Below are 12,155 nucleotides of genomic sequence, written 5' to 3' on the forward strand. Positions count from 1 at the left end.
AATGGGCATTAATTCCCCCCCCCCTCACCTTGACTGATGTGAAATCAATACATTGGTATTTTATCAATATATTAGTACATTTTTGGCCATGTGAAATATTTTTTAGAGCTGGGAGGAAGGGATATATTAATATATGTGGGTATATAAAAAATACATGTTAATTAATTTGCCCTGTATGCATGCGTTTATATATATTATCATCCTGAATTTGTCCAGTGTATATATTCAGGGCATTCATTTCTCACATCAGCTTGGTGTTTTATCAATACATTGGAGTTTTATCAATACATTAGTACAGTTTTTGCCATGTGAAATAATTCTCAGAGTTGGGAGGAAGGGATATATTAATATGTGTGGGCATGTAAAAATACATGTTAATTAATTTGCCCTGTATGTATGTGTTTATATATATTATTATCCTGAATTTGTCCAGTTTATATATACAGGGCATTCATTTCTCCCATCACCTTGACTGGTGTTTTATCAATACATTGGTGTGTTATCAATATATTAATTCTTAGAGCTGGGAGGAAGGGGTATATTAATATATGTGGATACATAAATGTACATGTTAATGAATTTGCCCTTTGTGTGTGTATATAATCCTGAATTTGTCCAGTTTATATATCTTTAGAGTATTTAGGGCATTCATTTCTCCCCTCACCTTGACTGGTGTTTTATCAATGCATTTTTTGAAGTGAAATAATTCTTATGGTTGGGAAGAATGGATATATACATGTAAATGAATTTGCCCTGTATGTATATATGTCTTTAATTTGTGTAGTTTATATATTTTTAGAGTATTTAGGGCATTCATTTCTCCCCCTCACCTTGACTGGTGTTTCTTTTAAAGGCATTTTTTTTTTGTTCTCAAGGGTGAAATAGTTCTTAAGATTCCTTAAAAAATAAATCTAATCTTCGCCCCCTTCCTCCTTCCCCCCAGATCGATCCAGATTTCCGAGCAAACGGTGAGTGCCGGCCTTGCCTTGCTTCCCCTCCCCTGCCTCCTTTCTCCCTCGTTCTGTGCTTGCTGAGGATGGCAAAGGACAGACATGGCGTCCCAGAGACTAAGTCCCGTCTCCTCGCTCACCGGCCCCATTGTTCCCATCGGGCTTCCTGATACTCCCCAATCTTAAAGCCCCTTGCCCATCCGACCCCATTTCCCGGGAGAGAGGGCTGTGGAGACCCCGATTCTGGCCTCCCCGGGTGTTTTTGAGCCTTTCTTGGGCCCGGATTCCCCCCTGGAAAGTCGCCTTGTCGACGGTCGGGACTTAGTCTCTGCGCCATTTTCTTTTTCTCTCTCTTCCCTGTGTGTCTCTTTCTCCTTCTCCTCCTCCCTCGAGCTGCCCGCAAGGAGCCTCCTGCAGTGAAAACATGCGAAATAACCACCTCCGTGTTCTAAATCACCCTTTCTGGATGCGGGTGGGGGGATCCTGTGGGGTTTTTGTTCTTTTTTTGCTTTTAAAAAGCCTTGATTTAGTAGCCTACCTCTTTATTCCTATCTTCTTCCCTCCTCCAGTTGTGTTTCTTTCAGTCCCCCATCCCCCTATAAACCAGACGTGGTTGCAACATGTTGCTCTTGAACAAATGCTTCATCTCTTTCAATTTATAACATATTTAAGACCAAGATGCAGAACTGGCTGGGTGGGGCTCTAATTATTGTATTCTGAAAGAGAAAGGTAGAATGGTGGGCAGTTCCAGAATAGTAGCCAGCATCACTTTGCTAAAGTTGGGCAGTTGTATGCAATTCATGTACAAAAGCAAAAGGAGAGGGGATACCAGTCTGTTATCAGCGCCCCCCCCTCCAAAAAACCCCCCTGTTTAATAGGAAGATTTCGCTTTCCTTTGATTATAGGGAATAAGGTCTAGAGGAGAGACAAGTACATTTGAAATAACATATCTGTGAAATGTCAAAATTGCTTCCTCCACTTAAAAAGAATTATATATTGACTTTAAAGTGTTTTTATGCTCACTTTCATAAAACGTTTTCATGATCTGTGCAACGTGTTCTGTTTTAATTTTAATACTTATTTATTAATACACAAAAGTTATCAGAAACATATGTAAAATGCAATACAGATATTCTCTCTCTATATATATATTTATATATATACATTGAAATATTTATTTTTCTGAATATTTCTGGTAGATAATTTGGATTTAAACCTTTTAGTATTTTTTAAAAAGCAATGTATAGAACTTTCTCAATCACCAGCTGAATTTCAAAGAGTTGCTTGAATGTAAATAGGGAGATTTTTTGCCACTCTTATTAAGGATATCATTTGCTGACTGATATATATTCAAGGATATGAATGTCTGTGTGTTGTACTCCAGGGGACAGTTCAGTGCTAACTTTATACTTAAAATGTGTCTAAGATCTCATGGATTTCAGTGTTTCTTCTTGTAATCTTCTGACTGTATAAACGTTTATCGAACATGCCTTTCTCTGGAGTCTTTATATTCAGACACTGAATTTTGCTGGTTCTCTCATCTTAACACATGTCTGGTACCTTAGTGAAAAGTGTGTCCTGTACTTAGGATATGAAAATATTTTCCTAGATGTTTTCTTGGGTTTTTAAAAGGAATACCAGTAACTTGACATTGTACGAGGACAGTCATAGCAGGCCCAAACAGTCCTTTATCTTTGGTGTCACACTGATTGCTCAGGTAACCACAATATCTTCAGTATCATTTAAAGAATTGCAGTTCCACTGGTATGTCCTTTCTCACCTTGCTACTAAGTCTGAAATTGCTATTATGTTTGCATACTATACTGTATTGCAATGTCTTTGCCTTCTCAGTTATTATATGATTAATTTGATGTATAAAATGGTTTCTATTCTAGATAAAGCAGTGAAAAGTCTCCTGTTGGCATGCTTTCTTTATATGTAGCTTCTGTTTTGTGCCTGTTCATAGACTGATGTAGTTTTCCTGACTGTTTTAAAACCGCTTTGGAAGGATAATTTATCTTGAATGGCTGTTTTAAATTACATTATTACTTACAGCATTATACATTCCTTCCAGTACACAACACCATTATATATTGTTTTTAGGGAGCTTACAGCTTTCCTCATAGTTTCCTCATCCTAATTGTTTAGGTGCCTCATAAGATGAAGCCCTTAGTTCTAGAAATGTGGAAACTGTTTAAACACAAAAGCTGTTGTGGCTGAACAGAAAACATTTAAACCACCAATGATAAACATCCAGTACCCGAGTATGTAAAAAACAATACCTATATGCATTTGATGAGGAAAATCAGTTTGCAATGATACACAGCTATGCTGCTTGTGTGAACAGTTTCTGGTGGTTCTAACAGTTTAATACACCAGGGAGATTAACCTACATAATTTTCCTTTGTTTATATCTTTGTTTTTGTTTTAATTTTGGAGGATTGAGACATAAACGACTGCAATTGTATCCTGATATGATACTATTCATATAATCACATAATCATCTAGAGCAGCCCTGCACAAAGGTGCAAACCCTCTACCACTGCAGCAATCATCAACTACAGAGAATTGTGTAACCACATAGTTTTACAAATAATTTAAATTTGTTTTAGGGTATTAAAGCTGTGTTTATATTGTAAGCATTGCTGTATAATTTTATGCCTGATTACATGAGTATCATATGTGTAGCTTTTATATTATCTATACGTTTTCTGCTCCTTTTACATATTTGAAAAGTTTGTATTCTTAGCTCTACTGAATTCTTAACCATGTTTTGGAGACTTATGAGGTCCAAAAGCTGTTTGTTCTTTCAAGACTTAGTCATTTGGAGGATGGGACTTGCATAATATTGTTCAAATAGTGAATTATTCACATGCTTTGTGTGTGAAAACAAATGGCCCCCCTCCAGATTATTGAGGAAGTGAAAACATCATACATGCTCTTCCATGAATATGATTTTTTCAATATGAATTTATATGTCAAACAGAAACAAAGTTGTGTCTTTACTGAAGACACAAAGCTTTTTTCATGGGGAAAGTTCGTCCTCCCTAGACTATTTGTGGCATATGTTCTAGACTTTATGATGCTCTCAGTTTTTGTATTGTTTATGAATATTATTTTATCATTGAACAGACAAAAATAAGATTTGGCAGTGATTTGAATTGGGAAGAGGCCCTAATCCTGATGCCATATGCCAGTGGGGTTTTTCTAAAGTATAAGATCCAAAGTCATTTTTTTCTTGACTTAAAAAGGAGGAACAAAAATAACTGGCAGACCAGAATAACCTTTCCCAGATTTTTTTTCCTGAGTGAGGTTGGTCATAAGAGGACAGAAGACCACTTGTGGAAGATCAGGGAAATACACTCTGTGGAATTGAGCAAATCATTTTGAAACCCTTGACTTTTGGGAACTTAATATTTATGAAAACCTTTCACTGATAAACATTTGCAGTTTAGTATGAAATACATTTACCTACTTGGAGGTTAAGTCTCCTTGAGTTCAGCTGTTTCAAAATAAGAGTGCAGTATTCATGGTCTCCCACACAGACAGCTTGAATGGGATAAAGCAAGTTCATGGAGAAAGCTATCAACATAGGTAGTCATGATGGCTGTCCAACTATGTCTCTTGATAGCACCTGTTTGGCCATTATTGGAACAGGAATCCTGGACAAGGTAGGTCTTAGGTTTGACCAGCATAATTTGCTGAGGTTAGGGGCACAGAACTCCTATGAAAGTTAAAACAACAAACAAATAAAACCAAGAAATTGATCGTAGAATTGCACTGGAGAAACTTGAATTTCATGGATAGCATTTTAATCAGAGCCACAAGAATCAAATATGCAAATTTGGAGGTATAACTGTACTTTAAAAAAACATACATATGTAGAAATGCATTTTTGTGGGCACATTAATGTTTATACGACAATAGTAATGTCACTTTTATTGTTCAGAGTGTGAAAAGGGCTGATGAATGGAAGAATTACTTTTTAAATGTAATCTATATTAGGCCTGTGCAAACAGCTGCCTGTTTAGGTTCATGGAATCTAGTTTTCAGTTAGTTGAGCTTACTTGTAAATAATAACTAAATAGAGAAGATCTTATTCTAAGATCATGTAGATCATTTGAATCAATTAAATTCCAAATCTTACAGTTATCATAGTAAGTAGTAGTAGTAATATATCTCCAATTACTTTGGAAAACATAATTGTTATTTCCCCAGTCAGTAAAGGATCAGCCATTCCCTTTAACAAGATATGTAAATTCCAGGTGTGTCAAACCAGTAATAGTCGTGATAATGAGGGTTGAATTTTGATCTCCCCTCTTTGGGCGTGGTCTTCTTAGTTCTTTTTTATCTGGCTTTGCAGCTGAATGAACATGTGATCCTTGGCAAGCTGCTTAAGTTCTTTGCCTAGTTCTTCACATTTAAATTGTGGATAAGCTAAGTGGATGAAAATTTTGAAGGTTTTCTCTGCTCAGTTGTTGAACTTATTGGCTGAGTGTTTGGCAGTTAGTTGAGTTAGGGTTGCTTGCCTATTAACTGGTTAGCGAGTGACTAATGTTTTAAAAGAGTTTATATTTTGAATACTTGTTGTTTGACAGCTTTAATGCAGTCTACTCAGCCAGGTTTCAAATTGTATATACCTATTCTATTAGCTTGTTGCAATTTTCTAATCTGTCCATAAATTTAATTTCATTTTCTGGAGTCAAATGTCTTTGTTCCATTTTCATAGAGAACCTTGCTTCACTGCTTCAGAAGCTCCTTGAACTGTGTACTGGATTCATAAAACACCATTTCAAGAACACTAGCGCTTAACATGTTCATTCAGAAGAGCTTATGAAGTCTCCTCCCTTTATTATTTAAAAGATAATAAAAAGGAAAACGTTATCATGTATACTTGATTACAAAAGTATTGCTGTGTCATAGTATAGAAGATGTTATGTGCCCTGCTTTGCAAATAGTGAATTTTTTAGTGAACTGGTTACACTGAAGTTTGACTCAGAAATGTGATTATCATGTTCAGTAAATCTTTTAATCGGCAACAAGAATATAGTTTGTTTCCAAGAACTTAGAAACTTTTTGAAATCATTTTTTAAAAAGATGTGGATGGTTGAATCCATAGATACAGAGGACTGACCGTAGTTGTCTTTCTGGTCTGTCTTATGTCTGTTATGTATCAGGTAAACTTCAAACTCACCAATTTTGTTATCCTACATTTTCAAGAAGAAAGAGAAATTGTAGCCATATGAGGGGAATGAATCTAATCATAATGCATGTGGAAGTAGAATTAGATGTGCTCACTGTATTTGCTTTCATGTGTTGCATGTTACTTCAGGGTTCTAGAAAATAGCTCACCTGACATATGCACACTAAGTCTCATTGAGCTTTGTGCTCCATTCTTATCAGCTGCGTAAAGCATGCAGTAGACCAGGAATGGTGGATTTCTATATCTTATTCAAACTCATTAGTCATCAGCCCTAGTCTGCATCATAATTGCTAAAGAATAATGAAAACTGTAGTCCAAGTTACCAATTGCTTTAAGGTGCCCACTGCCATTCTAATGTTTCCAGGCAGCAGGCTAGTTATTCCACTAAAAATCCTAATACAATTGTTCACGTTTTACAACATCAGAGCAATTCCTAATTACAACTGTAGGGCTTGCAGTGTTTTTGCTGTGGTATATATTCTTCTATATATGTGGTGGTTCAGTACCTTCAGGTTGCATCTGAGTTATGGCACCCTAATGTGAACCTATTACAAGCAATATTTGTTCAAAAGGGGTTTGCCTTTGCCCTCTGAGGCTAAGAGAGTGTGACTTACCCAAGGTCATCCAGTGGGTTTTCGTGACTGAGCAGGGATTCAAATCCTGTTTTCCAGAGTCATGCACAAATGTTCAGGTCACACACTCCTTCCTCAATAGGAAAAAGTATTTTATAACTGAACTTTCTGTTTCTCTTTAAAGAAATATAATTTTCTCTGTATATTGTGAGGGACAATTTTATTTCAGGATAATGTTGATGTGAACCAATTGTTTTAGGAGCTAAGAAGATGTAATACTGCTTTTTCCAATTCAGTTGCATAGGCAGGTCCACATGTATTTTTAACAATACTCTTAAATTTAATAATTCATCCTGGACTAAAATGCTGCATGCTTTGTGAGTAGCCTCCCCTCTGGATAGAACTGTCCCTTTGGGTCCTTGTAAAGATGTGTGAAGTTGAGGAAATGTTTAGAAGTGCAATGAAACCCCTTCCCCAATAACATATAGGAAAGATTAACACTCATTTTGCTCTGACTAGTGATATATAGCTATGTGAAGTCAAGATTGCATCTAAGGAAGTGTCCTGCCACGTTATACTTGAAGGCAGTGAAACCACTAGCTTAGTGGTTACTTGGGCGATCTGAATTGCTTTATTTTAAATTATTTCATTTAATTTATATGCTGCTTTTCTCCTGATATGGAGAACAAATCACAAAGTTAAAACAAGCATTAAAACATGACATTAGTTAATATGGCTTCACTTGCAAACCTGACTCCCACTAGTGACTTCTGATAAGAAATGTAAAGATGATTTCACTGCTTCAGATGTCCAGCCAGTAATGTAAACAACATACTCCCTTTCTGCATCTTCTTTGTATCCAGAACAGCTAAATAGTACTTGAATCAGTTTGCTCACCTGATAAAGAAATTGTAATGGACTACTAAAAAACTTTACTGAACTTATCACACTGGCTCAAATCCCAGTTATTCCATAAGAAGGAAAGTCTTTTGTTACTGTTAAATCAGAATTTACAGTGGGACTCGTAAATTACAACAACTGTCTTCATCTTGGACAAAGCCACATACAAATCCAAGTATTTGCATAAGGCCAAAGAGTGCATTCATATCTTTAGGCATTTGTTGGGTTAGCTGGATTCTATTCATTTTCTTATTTGCACTGTCAGCACAAAATGTGGAATGTACAATAAGTGCTTTACATGTAAGTCATGGTATTTTTTCTAGTAATTTCATTGAGAAATTATTTTGCAGAAAATAATTGGTAATTTTTTGTATAATTTGCATCAAATCTCTCTCCTGTTTGTTGTTTCAATAGTAGAACAAGTATATCTTAAGGGAAGGTTTATTATTTTATATTTCTAGAAGGACAGTTTTTACCAAAGCCAGCAAAATACTTTCTTGTTTTTTGTTTTTTTTATATAACTTAGGCCTGAAGTTGAGTTCCAAAAATGCTTCATTAACATAGTCTTAAACTGCTGCTTTGGTGTCATTCAACTTGTCTCACGAAAAATAAACTTAGCTTACCTAGCTTTGTGCGTTTTATACAGATTTTCTTACTGCTTTTCTCTTTTTGAAGTGTATTATGTAAGAGCATTAATTGTGTACTCATTACGTGGTAATTTAGTTCTTGAGTTTACAGAAAGAACAAAATAATGAGTAACTGTTGGAATGTTGATTCCTGTTGCAATACATATAACACAATCCTGTACAAAGTTACTTTGAAAGCAGATGTGATATAGAGACAAAGTCTCAGGATGTTGAAAAGAAAAATGATTTTATCATTGAAATTATTTGGTGGGTTTAACTTTGAACATTTTTTTATAGCCTTCCTCATGGATTGTTAAAAGGAAAGGACGATATAGTGTTAACTGTATATCTAGCAAGAGACAAATAAGTTTGCAAAAATGATTATATGTGCATTTAACTTACACCAAATTTCCATTCCTCCTTGATTTTATTTAGAAGTCAAACCTACTCTGGTAAACACGTAAAGGATTCTCCTTTTAGTGGAAGTGCATGTAGTACTATTTTTTTTAATTACATTTTCATATTACAACATGCACTGTTTGCATGTTGTACACTGTTTATACACTATTTTTGTTAAATCAGTGACACCGTGTTCTTCCTGATATCCTTAACATTTTTGTTAGATGTATAGGAGTGGTTAGGTAGGTGTAATTCTTCCTAATAATTTCTTAGCACATTGAGCGATCAGGTAGGTCCACACAATTACCAAACAATATGAATGTTTATGTAACTAAGCTGCCTTTTGTATTGCATGATATTGAAACATTGTTATTATTCGTCTACAAACAGTATGTGCTGTAGAAAATACATCCTGATTTTGTTTGCATCCTAACCCTGAATTTCCCCTTTCTGCCTACTGGAAATTTTTTAAGTATGGTAAGATTAGATGTCTGCCCTGGCTTCCCAATAGAATGCAATGTCTACTGCACTGATTCTTCTTCTTTCTGGAGTGGCAGCAATTTCATGTGAGTAGTAAGACTATGGTAAAGGATGAGACTATTTTGAAGAATAAAATTAAAACTGTATATTTCAAACATTTGTACCTTGCCCTTCTCAACCCCCGCAGGGTGACCCAGGTCGGCTTGTGTATAAGCAAAAAAATTGTTTGGCAAAAAATTGACCAAAAAATCTGACCTGACATATCCACGGGTTAATGTATGTGCTCTCTCTGCTGTGGCACAACTTTTGTCTTTTTTGAATGCCTGTGTGCAGTGGCATCACTAGGAGAATGGTTTGTTTAACTGAGGGAAGAGATTAGGGTATGGGAGAAGGTCGATGGGGCTAACACTAATCCTAGTGGCACCACTGCCTAGGTGGAGAAATGGGGCGCATGTTTTTGGTGCTTCCTCCAGAGGATTGCTGAGAGAGTAGAGCAGATCAGTACTTTTTTTTAGGTTTTCCTGAGATGGAGTAAGCCCTTGCTTTTAGCTACTCTACTGAGAGAATGAAATTGTTCTTTTTTATATGTGAGTTAATATCTTTAATAAAAAATGGAACCATTACTGAGTAGAATAATTTTTTATGCAGGGGTGTAGAAATGGTTGTGGTGGTCAGCTCTCTGAGGTGGAATGAATGTTTTCCTCCTTCAAAGAACAACCCTCTACCTAACCATTTTGTATAAAATTCCACAATTTCGTCCCAAAAATCTGCTCTTGATGTATACATTATTTTCTCTTACCATTTTATTTATATGCTTAAATCATTACTGGACATACCTATTTAACCCGAAAGAAGCACTTGTTTAAATTGTGATATATAGAACAAAAACATAGGAAGAAAAGAATTTGGAAATCACAATCATGAATTGAACTATTATTTGATAAGGTAGTTGTTGTGACATGTTCACAGGATCTTGGGGGGGGGGGTGGAGGGCAGGAATTGCTGAATATTATTAACTGCCTGGAACTTTAAGTTTTAATAATTTTTTTTGAAAAAAATCAAACGTTTCAGGGTGCAAACTGTGCAAATTTTTCAAGGTTTAATTCACACTGTTGAAGACTTCTAAGTAAGGCACGTCACCCTCAAACTGTACAGATACGAGATGGTCCAAAGCCACAAAAATGGCTTTGGAATCACTTTCTGCCTTGAAGTGATACTTCACCTGCCTCGAGTCTAAGGTCAATTTCATACATAATATAGGAAGAAATTTGGCTCTTCCTAGTTCTTTTGCGAACACATTTATAAAATGTTGTGTATCTTCAAGTCATTTCTGACTTTTACTGACTCTTATGACAAATGTAATATAGAGTTTTCTTGGCAGAATTTGCTTAGAGGTGGTCTGCCTTTCCCTTCCTCTGAGGCTGAGAAAGTGTGACTTGCCTAGGTCACCCATCAGTTTTGAGTGAGCATTCAAATCTGGATCTTTCAATTCCTCATATAATTTAATTCCTACATTGTTCTTTACAGGTTTTTGTGATGCGCACACACATACATGCACACCGAAGACCCCCTATAGTAGCTGACCCTTTATCTTGCTCTTATGTAAGACTAACAACTGTTATACCTTGTATGCCACAAGTAGACATATGAGAAAGAAGCTTACAAGCAAAATACTTGACAGAATACTCACTTTTAAAATGTTTATCATTTTTTTATTCTGAGGGATGAAGATATTTTTTCCTGGCTTAATACATCAGAGGAACAAATAAGCTAAAGGTTGTGGCTTTGATGCAATGTTCATGTTATTTCCAGTGATTCCTGCTGATGGAAATCAAACAAGAGAGATAAGATATGAGGCTGAATACATGAGAGAAACGGCAAAGAAGCAATAAGGAGACTATCTGAAACTTCTGAGAGCTTTATTGCAAACATGCAATGAAAATACTTTATGTTTTCATAATGTACCTCAGATAAAGGTCATGTTATACTTTGGCAGCCACCCATTTCTGTAAGCTCTCGGGTTGCCTTCTTTGGGATGCCCTCCCCCACCATCTAGATTATTAAGCTATTAATTGAAATTGGAAGTACTGTGTAATTCTGAACATTTGCATGAAATGTGGAGGAGAGGGAGTTTTGTCTCATATACTGGATCTTGGAATTATGTTCTGTGCACCTAAAAAGAATTGCATGCCCAAAATCTGTGTAGTGGCTAAAGAAATGTTTACACTACTTCTGTTGCAGTTGTCTTGATAACCTTCCATGATCAATTAATAAGCTTGACAAAGGGTGAACTAATTTTGTCTTGTTGGATAAAATTTCTACTTTTTGAAAGATTTGCCTGGACTTGCTTATATTCTTTTAAGCTTTTAAAAATTGGGGTTCATAACCTTTTTTTATAAGTGAGGAATCTAATGTGTTTGGCTTAGCAAATACATTTTTGCATTAACTGAAAGAGCTATATTTGGAGAAAATAAAATCTGTCTGTAGTTGTTATATTCAGATGTGGCGACAGGAGACATCAGCTGAGATATAACCAGAGAGACTACTATTGCTGTTCTGCATAGCATCTGTTGAAGCAGAATACATTAATTCATCAAAATGAAAGTATGTAATTCCCCTTTGAGCATGCACACACCCTGTCATGTCAACTATTGACTTAAAGTGACCCCATGAATTTCACACGAATACTGAGAGGCGGTTTGGCCAGTTCTTTCCTCTGCAATAGTCCTTGTAGCACCTGGTATTCATTGTCATTTTTCCATCCAAGTACTAAGCAGATTTGACCCTGCTTAGGTTTTAAAATCAGACAGAATCTGATCACTGTAGGGCAGTGGTTCTCAACCTGTGGGTCCCCAGGTGTTTTGGCCTACAACTCCCAGAAATCTCAGCCAGTTTACCAGCTGTTAGGATTTCTGGGAGTTGAAGGCCAAAACATCTGAGAACTCACAGGTTGAGAACCACTGCTGCAGGGAGTTGCTGCCCTGACAGTGAAGTAATGAAGTTGCTGCCCTGACAATATTATCAT

General features: G+C 36.1%; 1 protein-coding gene across 1 annotated transcript in view; it reads left to right on the forward strand.

Annotated features, from left to right (window-relative positions):
* TOP1 (DNA topoisomerase I) overlaps nt 1-12,155 on the forward strand; it is a 90,721-nt gene that overhangs the window by 1,084 nt on the left and 77,482 nt on the right. The window contains exon 2 of the mRNA XM_060772230.2: nt 944-968. Coding sequence (XP_060628213.1) covers nt 944-968 — 25 coding nt within the window. The remainder of the gene's footprint in view (nt 1-943; nt 969-12,155) is intronic.

The sequence above is a fragment of the Anolis sagrei genome, chromosome 4 (assembly GCF_037176765.1).
Source record: "Anolis sagrei isolate rAnoSag1 chromosome 4, rAnoSag1.mat, whole genome shotgun sequence".
NCBI classification, from domain to species: Eukaryota; Metazoa; Chordata; class Lepidosauria; order Squamata; family Dactyloidae; genus Anolis; species Anolis sagrei.